Source organism: Grammomys surdaster, unplaced genomic scaffold (genome assembly GCF_004785775.1).
Source record: "Grammomys surdaster isolate TR1022 unplaced genomic scaffold, NIH_TR_1.0 338, whole genome shotgun sequence".
Lineage (NCBI taxonomy): Eukaryota > Metazoa > Chordata > Mammalia > Rodentia > Muridae > Grammomys > Grammomys surdaster.
This window is the reverse complement of record NW_021604757.1, coordinates 2,501,674-2,515,981: the sequence shown is the minus strand read 5'-3', so window position 1 is coordinate 2,515,981 and position 14,308 is coordinate 2,501,674. Positions and strand designations below refer to the sequence as shown.

The 14,308-nt window shown below is 48.8% G+C and overlaps 1 protein-coding gene across 1 annotated transcript in view; it reads right to left on the bottom strand.

Moving 5' to 3' along the window:
* Positions 1 to 14,308, bottom strand: part of Creb3l1 (cAMP responsive element binding protein 3 like 1) — a 41,019-nt gene that overhangs the window by 7,300 nt on the left and 19,411 nt on the right. Inside the window, exons 2-8 of the mRNA XM_028778579.1 lie at positions 12,417 to 12,645; positions 6,069 to 6,253; positions 4,049 to 4,127; positions 2,664 to 2,821; positions 1,901 to 2,050; positions 1,690 to 1,748; positions 1,486 to 1,554 (exon numbers count right to left, since the gene is read on the bottom strand). Of these exons, the coding sequence (XP_028634412.1) occupies positions 1,486 to 1,554; positions 1,690 to 1,748; positions 1,901 to 2,050; positions 2,664 to 2,821; positions 4,049 to 4,127; positions 6,069 to 6,253; positions 12,417 to 12,645 (929 nt within the window). The remainder of the gene's footprint in view (positions 1 to 1,485; positions 1,555 to 1,689; positions 1,749 to 1,900; positions 2,051 to 2,663; positions 2,822 to 4,048; positions 4,128 to 6,068; positions 6,254 to 12,416; positions 12,646 to 14,308) is intronic.

The window sequence follows — 14,308 nt, the reverse complement described above, 5'->3', positions numbered from 1 at the left end:
GGGAGAGGGAGAGAGGAAGAGGGAGAGAGGAAGAGGGAGAGGGAGAGGGAGAGTGAGGGGAAGGGGAGAGGGAGGGGAGGGGGAGAGAGGGAGGGGGAGAGGGAAAGAGGAAGAGGGAGGGGGAGAGGGAGAGAGGAAGAGGGAGAGAGGAAGAGGGAGAGGGAGAGGGAGAGTGAGGGGAAGGGGAGAGGGAGGGGAGGGGGAGAGAGGGAGGGGGAGAGGGAAAGAGGAAGAGGGAGGGGGAGAGGGAGAGAGGAAGAGGGAGAGGAGAAGAAGGAGAGGAAGAGGGAGAGAAGAAGAGGGAGAGGGAGAGGGAGAGGGAGAAAGAGGCAGGCTGCTCTAACCCTGGTGTGTTGGGGGAGGGGGCAGTGGACACTGGACACAGAGCCAGCTTAGTCAGCCAACCAGTGAGTGTCAGATTCAGAGACAGATCCTGTTTCAGATGATAAAATGAAAACCAATCAAGGAAGACTCTGAATGTTGACTCTGGCCTCTGCATACACAGGCACGCATGCACACACAGTGTACATTCTGGCCCAGCAATCTCAGGAAAGTCCTGAAATTCCTGATTTCTCACAAGTTCTCAGGCCATATGGGGAGCTGGCTTTGAGTAGCAAAGGTCCTGGCCATCAGATTTAGTAGTGTGGGAATGGCTCTAGGGACATACTAAAGCATTGCTTGAAGGGGCTGGTGAGACGGCCCAATGGTTAAGAGCTCTGAATGCTTTTCCAGAGGACCTGGCCTCAGTTCCCAGCATCCATACAGCAGCTCAAAACCAGCTGGAACTCTAGTTTCAGGGGATGCAACGCTCTCTCGTGGCTTCCATGGGTGCTGCATGCACATGTTGTACAGACACACTTGCAGGCAAAACACTCATGCACATTAAACAACAAACCACAGCAACACTGGTGGCAGCCAGGTACAGGGACACATGCTTGAACCCTACTACTTAGGAGGTAGAGGCCGAGAAATCAGGAGTCCCAGGCTTTCCTCAGCTACTATGCAAGTTTGAAGCCAGCCTGGATTATATGAGACCCTTCAAAACCAAATAAAATCTAGACAGATTGCCTATCCCTACTTCTGCAGTAAATTATTCAAAAGACCTAGCTCTGGGTCTGAGAATAAGGACTTCTTTTTCTTTTCCTTTTTCTTTGTTTGAGACAGTCTATCTATGCAGTCCTGGCTACCCGGGAGCTCCCTAGGTGGACCAGGCTGGCCTTGAACTTATATAGATCTGCTTGCCTTTGCCTCCCAAGTACTAGCTAAGATTAAAGGCGTGTACAATTCTACCTGGAAGAGAGAATAAGCATTTCTAACAAGTTGAGAGACCACGTTGATGCTGAGAGGCACACCTGGAAAGTTTCTGCCCTGCACAGTCTTACTTGAGCATCTTACCAGCCTGTCAGAAGTCAGGTATCAGCCTGTACAGTCAGGGACGTCCAGGAAGCCAGGGACTGGCAGGTGGGACACAGGGGTATCACTCACCTGTTGGCAGTCTCCAGGGTTTCAACCTTCTTCCACAGCTCGTTGTTCTCTGATGTATATGTCTCCACCCTGGAAGGGTGAAGCAGGCACAGGCTCAGGGCATCCCCACAGACTCCTCTGTCCCACAGCCATCCACTGCCTGCAGCCAGGCCTCTGGCTGAGGACAGCACACCAGGCTGGGGGCAGGCCTTAACTGGCACTTACTTCTTTTCTAGACATTCCACATACTCCTTCTTCTTGCGGCGGCTCTCCTGGGCAGAGATCTGAGGAGGAGGTTCCAAAAGAGGGGTTACTATGGCTGAGTATCCCCTTCCTAGGCAGTCCCCAGTTTCAGAGCTGACATCACCAGGGGCCGGAGGCCCCATTCAGTGGAAATGTCCACATAGTCCTAGGGCAGGGATGGCTCCGGTCTTACCTTGTTCTTAATTTTCCTGCGTACTCTCTTCAAGGCTTTCTCCTCAGCCTTGGTGAGGGGGAGTTTGGTGGGGATAGGGTAACCCTCGGCGATCAAGGTTCTCTTCTCCTCTTCTGTCAAGAGCAGTGGCCCTGATGTCCCCTGCAGTTTCTGGAGAAAGCAGATAATTCTGGGTACAAACTCAAGCACCACTGTTTACTATCTACATAGTTAACTCTCTGCCCCTCGGTTCCCTCCTTTGAGAAGGGGAAGAATCTGAGTTAGGTTCAGTAACATGTCTCAAGTGATTGAATGGTTTTGGAAGGCCTCCTTCATCTATCCTACCCTAGAAAGCTACCCACATCTCAAAGCTCATTCGTCTAGGGTTCCCTAAACAGCACCCACCTCAGGTCCTTGCCCACAGTTTCAGTTAGGAGGATCCATGACCTCCTCAGGGGTCAAAGTCTCTTCCATTTTGCCCTACAAAAGTGCTTCTTGGAGATAGCCTAGGTCACTCGCTAGGGCTCAGAAACGTCAGATTTTCATCTTGGGTCTGTAAGTGTTGCATCTAGGCCCTATTCGACCTTATCTCTCTACCTTTGATTTCTAGTCATCTTGAGGCAGAACTGAAACATTCTCCTCTTACCTGTCAAATGGGCACCTCCCTGGATCTGATAGGGTAAGTGTCAGACTTGGGGCTCCCTAACCCTCTTCACTGGTTAGGGAACTGGGTGAACCTACTCATTACCTCACCTCCAGGGTCAGCCCATCCCTAGTTGCTTACGTGAGGGGCAGTGAGGAGCGGAGAGGTGGAAATGGCCGTGGAGGAGCGGGCCATAGGCCGGACAGGGCTGGAGGGGGGAAGAGAGCGGGGACTCTGGGAGCCGTCACTGTCACTGCCATGGCTGCTGGGGGGTGTTGGAGGCATCTGTACGAGGTCCTCTGAAAAAAGTAGAGGACTAGGTTAGTAGGGCTGTACCCCATCTCTGCTCTAACAACATGAGAACAGCTGAACACAGGCTGGAGCAGCCCTGTCACTGCAGAAAATGTACCTAGAGGCCCTTGACCTGAGCTGGAATGTCAGATGCCCCTAGCAGTGTTAGAAAGACACCTGGTACCCAGAAGATGACTGCTGAGTACTACCTATATGATGGTTTGCATATGCTAGGCCCAGGGAGCGGCACTATTAGGAGGTATGGCCCTGTTGGAGTAGGTGTGTCACTGTAGGCGTGAGTTTAAGACCCTCATCCTAGCTGCCTGGAAGTCAGTCTTGTCCTCGCAGCCTTCAGATGAAGATGTAGAACTCTCAGCTCCTCCTACACCATGCCTGCCTGGATGTTGCCATGCTTCCACCTTGATGATAATGGACTTAACCTCTGAACCTGTAAGCCAGCCCCAATTAAATGTTGTCTTTATAAGAGTTGTCTTGGTCATGGTGTCTGTTCACAGCAGTAAAACCCTAACTATGACAAACCTATCACTGCTGGTGCAGAGGAAACGCCTACACCTTGGTATGAGCCCCCTGAGCTGCATGCTTCCCTACCCATAGCTTCACAGGATTCAGGTTTTTAAAGCCCCAGTTCTGTAAGTCCAGAGGGGACTAAGGTCAAAACAGACACATAGGCTCAGGCTGACCAATGTCCTTCTTCCATTTCCTTTCTCTGACTCTAAAAAATGGATCCAGTCTCAGGGTAATAGGATGAACGGATGTGTGGGTGGAGTGAGAGATGGATTCACAGATGAATGGACAGGTGATGGATGGAGGGATGGGTGGACAGATGGGTGGATGGATGGATGTTTGGATGGATAAGTGAGTAGATGGGTAAACAGTTGAGTAGGGGATGGACGGATGGATGGGTATATGGATGGAAGAAATGATGTCTGGTGGCTATAGAGTAGTTTTCAGTTATCGAGTGGATGGAAAGAGGATCAGTAAACAGCAAGGTGTTGGTAGAATGACGGCAGCTGAAGACTGGGTAAGTAAGTAAGGAACGGAAGAAGAAGAGGGAATATGGATAGACAAGCAGCGAGAGACTGGGAAGGCGAGAGCAGCAAGGAGGAGAAGCAGGAGCTGTGAGGGACAGGCATGGTCTAGACAAAGGTGGTTTAGATGGAAGGACTAGGATGCCATCTGTCCATGATCAGAAAGAGTCTCTTGTGCACACTTACCTGCTGTCACTTTGAGAAACTGGCTCATTTCTGGGGGCTCTGCTTTGATCACTGGCAGCTGAGTCATTTCTCCTGGGGCCTGAGGAAAAGATAAATTCACCTCATCACCTGCCCCCAGACAATCTTCATCAAACCAGTCACCCTCCTCCCTTCCTCAGGCTGGAGGTTTGCCCTGCATAGTTGGAGGAATGGCTGGCCTCAGGAGTTCTGGGCTCAGTCCAGGCAAGTCCTCATGCTTGGAAAAGCCATATGACACCAAAAAGCAGAGAGAATGGTGGTTATACACTGTAGGTCAGGAAGGAGAGTTCCTACAGTATCTGGGATCAGGCTACCTTCCAGGTAGCAGCTGACCCTTCACTGTGAAAGCCATGTAGGCCTTGGTATGTGGTTACCATGAGCACGGGAGGTCACGTTAGTCCCACTGTGGCTGTTGGATGATTGGGAACAATAGTTTGGGAGGAATTAAATGGCCAAGGCTCAGAGAAAACTGCAGGAGATGAAATGCCACATGGATTCTGGGATAGACATGGGAGTGGAAGCTTGCAGCAGTGAAAACCCTTGAGGGGCTTCAGGATAGGCTTGGGTGCAATCGGATGCACATTCTTAAGAAATATGTATTCCTATGTATTGAAATTCCAAATTCATGTTCTAGACAGGGCTTCAGGAACATGTGTGGCTAAACCAGCATGCATGTAAGTGTGGTGTCTGTGAGAAAGCCGTGGCTCTTAGGACCATCTCTCCCCACTGTGTCTGCTGCCAGCAGAGATCATGACACTGTGTGGAAGACAGAGTGCAGGGCATAGAACAATGAGGCATCCAGGAGCTTGGCCACTCCCTGGTCTCCACCCAGCACTGAGGGGACCTGAGGGGAGCATGGAGCGGTGGCAGCCCTTTGGGGGTTCAGATAGTTACAGCCTGGCTCCTGTGTCCTGCACTGGCTGGAGTAGAGATGCTCTGCTCTAGGGTCTCACAGGCCAAGCTCTGCTGCATGATTTAGGGTTTAACTCATGGGATCTTGTTTCTTTTTCTGCTGCGGTCCCTTCTTCCTTCTGATTTTCACTGTGCTAGATCTGGAGAGTCTCTGGGGATCAAGGTGGTCATTAGTCCCTGATCTTGGGGACAGGGAAGGGTGACCTTTCTTGTTCATGACCACCTACTTTGAAGAGGTAACCCAGGTGGCCAGCAAACTCCCAGCCTAGGGGTTAGTGTTTGTTTATTTTTATTTTTTAGAATTTATTTATTTAATGTATGACTGCTCTGCTGCATATACATCTGCATGCCAGAAGACGGCATCAGATCCCCCTATAGATGGTTGTGAGCCACGCTGTGGATGCTGGGAATTGAACTCAGGACCCCCGGAAGAGCAGCCAGTGCTCTTAGCCGCTGAGCCAGCCCATCAGTCCTAGTCTTTATTTTTTTTAAACTATAGAATTTTAGGCCCCATGGCTTATACCTATTTTACAAAGAAGGAAGCGGAAGAAAAAAAAAAAAGAGATGGCAACCTGCTTAGAACTCAGTAAGGAACCGAAGCTGACCCAGCAAAGCCTCTCCCAGAAGGCAGTGGTCTGAGCCTCATTCCTGGAAGGGTCTTGGATTTACAGCTGTTACCTATACACTCCAGAAGTGGAGGCGGGATTGTCATGAGCGTGGTTTATTAACCTAAATACAAACTAACATTCAACACATTCTTTTTATTTACATGTTGATCTTTCTCTAAATTCTGGAACTTAAAAGGAAAGAAGTGTCCTGGGGTATCTCCTGTTCAGATACCCTTCACTTCAGCCCTACCTGGTACCCTGCAAGCTTTCTCAGATTCAGGGAGGGCCCAGCGTGCTTGGAGGGCGTTGCTGTGCATGCCTACTGGAGGATGGGGAAGGGATGGTCAGTGTGGAAGACCCTCAGCCCCCAAGGTTCCCAGTTCATGGACCCTGGGGTGCAGTCCAGGACACTGGGTGTGACACCTCTCTCTCTCCCCTCAGCCTCCCCTCCCTCAGCCCCTGTGAATACTCCCTAGGCTTACCTGGTGAGGGATGGGCAGCCTGGAGATGGGGCTGAGGCCCAGCAGTGGTGGGGTGGCCATGGCGGCAGCAGCAGCCATGGTGGAGGAGGCAGCCAGGGGGTCAACAGGTAGCTCCGGGCTCTGCTCCTGCTTCACCATAATGGAGCACAGTTTGTTTCCCAGTGCCCATGCTCCGTGTTCCACATCTGGGTTGGGGGGTGAAGTGGAAAAGACTCAGGTTCAGGGGGCACCCAGAGCAGAGTGCTGACCTACTGCCTACTGGTGAGTGCCCAGGACTGAGGGGTGATGTCAGAATGCCCATCTGAAAGCTGGCAGCAAACTCAGGCCACACTTGTGAGTGAGATAGGTAGGTGGGCTAGAACCAGGCAAGAGCATCATTGTATTTAGGCACTGACTGAGCAGGTTTTGCCTCTGTACCTAGGAGACCTCTCCTGGCCTGCTGTGTGACCTTAGGCAAGCTGCTTACCCTCTCTGAGTCTTAGCTTTCTCATCTTTAAAATGAGGAAAGTGGGGCTGAGGAGATGGCTCCGACTGGAAAGGGCTTGCTGTGTAAAAATGAGGACCTTAGTTCAGACCCCTAGCACCCATATAAAAAGCTGGTACAACAGCATATGACTATCAGTCCAGTGATGCAGGGGTAGACACAGGAGGACCTTCAGGGCTTGCTTGCTAGCCAGTAGAGTGAATCAGTGGGCTCCAGGTTCAATGCAAGACGCTGTCTCAAACAATAATGGAAGAGTAATTGAGGAAATCACCAGATATCTGTCTTTGACTGGCCCGTACATGTACACACACATGCACATAAAAACACATGTGGAGCTGGGCGGTGGTGGCACACGCCTTTAATCCCAGCACTTGGGAGGCAGAGGCAGGCGGATTTCTGAGTTCGAGGCCAGCCTGGTCTACAGAGTGAGTTCCAGGACAGCCAGGGCTATACAGAGAAACCCTGTCTCCAAAAACAAAACCAACCAACCAACCAACTAAACAAACAAAACAACAACAACAAAAAACACATGTGGAAAGAAAAAAATAGAGGGACTGAACAGTCAGACCTAATGGGGAGATTTTAAGGATTGCTAGTACAGCACTTGTTCACACTTAGCACAGTGCCTGACCAGAAGTGAATGTTCATTAATCAGTAACTAGTATTAATATGGTTATCGCTATTAAGTAAACACTGCCCTGTTCAGCAGCGTGAGAACACTGGGGACAGGGATGGTGGAGTCAGAAAAGTTAGCAGCTACCACAGACTAAGGAGCTGCCCTGGGGCTGTACCATGATGGGATTCATTACTTTAGATTTATTTCTTTTTTTAATTAATTAAATTTATTTTATGTATGTGAGTACACTGTAGTTATCTTCAGACACACCAGAAGAGGGCATCAGATCCCATTACAGATGGTTGTGAGCCATCATGTGGTTGTTGGGAATTGAACTCAGGATCTCTGGAAGAGCAGTCAGTGCTCTTTACTGATGAGCCATCTCTCCAGCCCAGCACACTCTTAACTTTAACATAATGGAAATAAATCTAGAAATAAATGTAGTCTGGAAACAGCTACAAAAAAATTTAAGAGTGTGCATATCCGCATTTGGCGTGTGTGTGTGTGCGCACACGCGCAGATGTCTGAGGAGGCTAGAAGAGAGCACTGGATCTCCTGAAGCCAGAGGTACAGGTGATTGTGAGTCATGGAGAAGGGTGAAATCCAGCTCAAATTCTCTGCAAGAACAGCGCAGGCTCTTAACCATTGGCCGCCTTTGCAATCCTCGGATTCTGAATTTACAAAACGTAACTCTGGCTCTTTCAATTGCTTCCCAGACGCCTGTGAAGTGAACTGCTCTAGTTCACCCCACCCTTCCTGCTAAGAAGGACTGAGGGCTGCCTCAGTGGAGCCCCTCCTGATGAAAGAGATCCAGAGACTTCTGAACACAGAGGTTTTCTAGCAGAGAGCTGAAAGTCACAGTCATGATTGAAAACATGTTTGAAAAAAAAAAAAATCACAGCCAGTGAGACGGCTCAGTGTGCAGGTCTGGCGACCTCCACAAAGTTATCCTGTGACCTCCACAGGTGATCTGTGGTACACATGTGCCCTCCTCATTCCCCCCCACAATAATAATTAATAATAATAATAATAATGATAATAGATAAAAATTGGGAAAACATTTAGATGGCTGCAGTTTCTGGGTGGTAAGATTCAGAATGTGGCCGTGGGAATGGATGGCTAAGGACAGTATGCTGAAGACAACTCTCTTATGTTGTCTTATTGCCCAGAACTGTATGAAGGGCAATAACATCCGTGTACACCCTCAGATTAGTAGTTCCGTAGCCTGGAACCTCCTTGCGAGATGCGCAGTTGCTTGCTGCTTGTTGTTTTTAGATTTGAATGTGAGTCGTGTATAAAAGGACCAAGCAGACCGGCTATGTGGGGGGATCACTGTGGCTGGGACTGATAAGAAGGGGCAAGGAGGTGCACGTGGTGTGGGGGGAGGGGCTGTAAATGGTGCAGGAGAGAGAAGAGGAGAGTGAGCAAAGGCAGGCAGTGGGAACAGAGAAGAAAGAACTTGAAAGAAAAGAGTTGCTTTTTCTTTCTTTCTTTTTTTAAAGACAAGGTCTCAAGTAGTCTAGGCTGGTTCTGACTTGCTAGGTAGCTGATAGTGACCTTGATGACCTTGACCCTCCTGCCTTACCTCCACCTCCCAAGCATCAGGTTTAGAGGTGTGCCACTGTGCCCAGTTTATGCTGGCATTGGGGATGGAACCCAAGGCTTTATCCATACTATGCCACCACACATGACATTAGAAACAAAGTTCAAAGGGTGAGTTCTACAAGACTCAGTGATGGGGCTCATGGAGGTGGGAGGATGTTAGGTTTTCCCAGGGCAGAGTCTGCTTCCTAACATGTAGTCATGTAGGGTGTAACCTGCAGTCGTGTAAGGTGGAGGTCTTTTGGTCTCACCTGGGCTTCAGGGCTGGCATGCCTCAGCTCCCCGAGGACAATGGGAACCCCCCACTCCAGGGCAGCATTGCCCACTGTTGCAATAGGCAGGAGCCAGCTTGCAGGAGGTTGGGTGGAGGGGACTCTGAGACCCACTATGGGCATGGAGCCTGAGAGCCCAGCCCTGGGCCACAGGCAGCCTCCAATGTCCAGGAACACCCAGAGTCTTCCCAAATTACAGGGCCAAGCTGCGGGCATTTGGGAAGCTGTCCCCGAAAAGGGCCACAGACAAATTGCTTTAAAAATAGACCTGGGGTGGCTGAGAAGCTGCCGAGCCAGCCAGCAGGGTGGATTGAAACCCTGTCATCCATCTGCCGCCATCATCTGTCATGGCTGACAGGGGCTGAGCCGTGTCCCTGCTCTTCCCAGGCTGGGGTCTGAGACCTTACAGAGGTCCAAGAACTTGGCAGTTGCTGAAGTGTGCTGAGCAGCTGAGCCCTCAGCAGTTACAAGCCACGGGACCTCCTAAGACTCCAGAAGGTGTCCCTTCCTTCTTGGCAGGGAGGTCAAAGACCAGTTTTCTACTCTTGGAGAGACTCTACAGCATGGTACAGTTGAAGGGCATACTGCTCATGGGCTAACAGAGATTCCGGGAAGGCACCATTGTCTCCCCACTTGATAGAGTGGACAATCAAGAGTTTACACCCAAGGCCAGAGTTCTCTGGAAGGCAAGATGGGCAAATTTCATTCATTGTTGTAACCCCTCCTAGAATTAATATATATATTCATTCTTGTGCAGATCTTTTAGGTACATTTTTTTTATCTTAAAAAAAGACTTTTCCTTTAGATTAAAAAAATATTTTAGGTTATATCTATGTGCAGTTCTGTGTGTAAGTATTGTGTGTGAGTGGAGATACCCTCAGAGGCATTGGGTCTTTCTGAATCTGGGGTCATAGGCAGTTGTGTACAGCACTACTCAGGTGCTGGGAACTGAACTCAGGCCCTCTGTAAAACCAGTATGTACTCCTAACTGTGGAGTCATCTTTCTAGCCCCTATTTTCATTTTATAATTGAGGAAATACAAGTCCAGAAAGCTTAAGGACTTTACACAGACACTGTAAACTGATGAAAACACCGGGGTGCACCTCTAATCCTATTGAGGCCTGGATCCAGCAGCCTCTGCAGCCCCTGGAGGCTGTAGACAGAAGGCGTGGACATTAGAATCAAAGGGCTGGCTCCAGCTCTCTATTCTGTGTGCTGGCGTGAACCAGACAGCTCTCATTTCATGAAGTCTTTTTATGGGTCAAATAGGGATTATAAAAGTACTTCTACCTCGCCTTCACATTGTGCGGTACAAATGAAACAAGAAACCTGCATCTACCGTGGAGACAAACAGTGCTTTACACATCTTTACGGCTATCCCCACAGGTAGATGAAGATACTGATGCTTCTCAAGGTTAAGAGACAGATCTAGGGGCTGGAGAGATGACTCAGTGGTTAAGAGAACTAGCTGCTCTTTCAGAGGACTCAGGGTTCAATTCCTAGCACCCACATGGAAGTCTGTAACTCCAGTTTCAGGGAATTTATCACCTGTTTTGCATGTATGTGATTAACATACATACGCATAAGCAAAACAACCATAGACAGAAAATAAAAATAAATCTAAGAGGGACAGGTCTGTGGTCACCCAGCCATAAAAATGACAAGATCGAGACTACCTGTCTTAGAGGAAAGGACAGAATAGGCAGTGTTTTGAGGTCAGGCACAGTGTGGGTCTTAGTTGCTGATTACCTTCGAGGAGCAGTTTGGAGGCAGAGAGCTGCTTGCTTCAAAGATGGGAGAGAGGTTGTCTTGCTGAGCCCCACTTCAGGAGCCAAAATTGGAATAGAGCTCCTAAGTGATATTTTGGAGGATGTCAGTATAAGGAGATGGGAGGTTCTAGATTCTTTGTAATTTGTCTATATTTATGATGATGACAATTGTTGTTATTGCTATTATTTTGAGGTAGAGTGCATGCTGGAATCCAAAGCTCTCCTGGGGCTTGTTAGGTAGCCAGTTCTGGCGTCAAACTCACCATCCTCCTTGCCTCAGCCTTTCTGTTTTTCAAGACAGGGTTCTCTGTGTAGTCCTGGCTGTCCTGGAATTCGCTATATAGATCAGGCTGTCCTCGAGCTCAGAGATCTGCCTGCCTCTGCCTCCCAAGTGCTGGGATTAAAGACTGATGCTTCCTCTGCCTGTCGACTTTGCACTTTCTATCCTCCTGTCTCAGTCTCCTGTGTAACAGCATTTCATTTTTTAAAAACATATTTATTTATTTTTGAGTGTTCTGCTTGCATGTTCATCTGCTCACCAGAGGAGGGCATTTGATCTCACTGTAGACGGTCGTGAACCACCATGTAGTTCTCAGAATTTAACTTTGGACCTCTGGAAGAGCAGCTAGTGTTTTTAACCACTGAACCATCTCTCCAACCCTCATTTGTTGTTTTGTAGTTTGTGTGTCAGGAGACAAAGTCTCACCATGTAGCCCAGGCTAACCTCAGACTTAGCATCATCCACCCAGCACCCTGAATGCTAAGTTACCAACACTTGCCACCATGTTGGACTGGCTGTAGCTCTCCATTGATTATTATTGTTGTTGTTGTTTATTTTACTTATTTAATTTTAAAGACAGGGTTTCTTTGTGTAGCTCTAGATGTCCTGGAACTATGTAGCCCGGGCTGGCCTCTAACTCACAGAGATCTGACTGTCCTCAGAGATCCCTCCTGAGTGCTGGGATGAAAGGTATGCACCACCATGCCTGGCTCTTATTTTATTTTCTGTGTGTGGATGTGTATGGGAGGGTGCACAGGTGGAGGTGCATGTTCATGTGCGTTTGTGCCTGTGGAGGGCAGAGGTGGGTGGATGTTACATGTCTGGCTCTGTCACTCTCCAAATTATTGTTTGAGGCAAAGGCTCTCACTGAACCTGAAGTTCCCTATTTCAGTTAAGTTGTCTGGCCAGCAAGCCTCTAGGATCTACCTGTCTCTGAGTCTATTCTTCTCCTCCATGTACCTGCCCCATGGTTTGGGACCACCACTATCTAACTGTCGATCCAAACTCAGGTCCTCATGCTTGAGTGGCAGGCACATCGCCTCTAAGCCACCCCCAGCAGATCTACAAAAGCGCTGCATTTGTCATAGGCTGTCAGTGACGCTGTGGTCTAAGGACCACTCTTTGTGAACTGCTTATTGACTGAAGTCAGGGCAGGCCCTTTTGAGAAGTGGCCAAATGGGTTTGATTTCAGTGGGAACCATGAGGCCTGGCGCTGCACCCTGCTGTAAGGGGTTTGTGGGTAGATGCTCTGGGAGTCTCAGGCTGCAGATGCCCCCTCCCAATCCCCAGAAGCTTCCTTCCTCCTGGGCACGTGCCCATCTTACCTTGGGTGGTGTCCTCCATCTTGACAGGCACAAGAGGGCTCTGGGGTGCAGAATCCCCACTCAGGGAGTAGCTGTGCTCAGCCTGGATGCCTGGAGCAGGGGAGTCCAGTTCCATGTCCAGCAGAGGGCTCTTCTCATCCAGCACAGGGTCATCAAAGAAACTGCTGAACAGGTCATTGGAGAAGTCCTCCATGTTCTCCACAAAGTGGTCCAGGTGCTCTGGGAAATGCTGGGGATGGAAGAGGAACCTCAGTGTGGCTTGGAGAGGGGTTTAGGTACTGCTGTGACATGTTCTCTTCATTCTTTTCTTCCTTCCTTCATACTATCATGACTGCCCTCCCATGTACCATGACGCCATCACCCGTCTCGTGACCAAATCACTGGCTTTAACTCTTATTCTTTCTTTTTACTAAATTTTTGTTGTTGTTGTTGTTGCTGGGCATGTAGCCTTTGCCTTTAACTCCAGCACTCAGAGGCAGAGGCAGGTGGATCTGTAAGTTAGAGGCCACCCCCAGTCTATAAAGTGAGTTTCAGGACAGTCAGGCCTATGTAGAAAGACCCTGTCTCAAAAAACTTTTTTGTTATTATCATCATTATCATTATAACATGTGTGTGTATATGTGTGTGTATGTGTGTGTGTATGTGTGTATATGTGTGTGTATGTGTGTGTGTATGTGTGTGAATGTGTGTATGTGTACATGCATGCCACAGCATATGTGTAAAGGTCAGAGGATAATTTTGTGGGTTGTTTCTATTTTTCCATCTTTATGTGGGGTTAGAGGATCTAATCCAGGCTGGTAGGCACATGAGACAAGCACCTTCACTCACTGAACAACCTCACCAATTTCCTCACCTTTAAGTTTCTTTATTTAAAGAAATTAGGGTCTGGAGAGATGGTTGGGCAGTTAAGACCACTGGCTGCACTTGCAGGACCCAGTTTTAGTTTCTGGCACCCACATGGTGGCTCACAACTATCTGTAGCTAGTTCCAGGGAGCTGATGCCTCTTCCTGACTTCCGCAGGCACCAAGCTCATATAGAGTGCACATACAAACAGGCAAGCAAAACACTCATACCTATTAAATAAATATAAACATATTTTTAAAAAACCCCAAGATGTATGGAACCTGAGAAACCAGGTTGATTTCTGCCCCCCCCCCCCACAGAGATGCAGAAAGACAGACAGGACAAAAGTCACAAATAATATCTATAAAGAAAGTGGGGTGAACTAGAAAACAGACCCAGGCAGTAAATGCAATGTGATAAGAGCCCAGGGTTTGCTGCCTGGCATAAGAAACCTGGTAACCCTGTGGTTTCATCCACCTTGATTTTTTGAAAAAAAAAAGGGGGGGGGTCTATTTATTTTTAATTTATACATATATATACACACACACACACACATATATATGTGTGTGTGTGTGTGTATGTGTGTGTGTTTTGTGTGCATGTGTGACTGTGCACCCTGTGTATGCCTGTTGTCTGTGGAAGTCTGAAGCGGGCATTGGATCCTTTGAAGCTGGAGTTACAGATGATTGTGAGCCCACACATGAGCACCGGAAACCAAACCTGTCCTCTGCAAAACCAGCCAGTGGTCTTAACTGCTGAGCCATCTCTCTAGCCCTCCTGCCTGCTTCTTTGTGACAGGGTGTTGTTAAGTAGTCCAGGCTGGCTTCAAACTCATGATCCTCCTGTCGGAGCCTCCTGAGTACTGGAGTTACAGGCATCTACTGCGACCCTCTCAAGCTGTCCTTTATCCCAAGGGATCAGGCTGTGGGGCCACCTCACTGAGGCTTGAGTCCTGGCCTCAATCCTTCCAGCTGTTGACTCAGTCTGTGTAAGCGGCAAGCGGTGACTCACTAATGGGTTATGAAATCAATTTAGTGGGTCATGACCA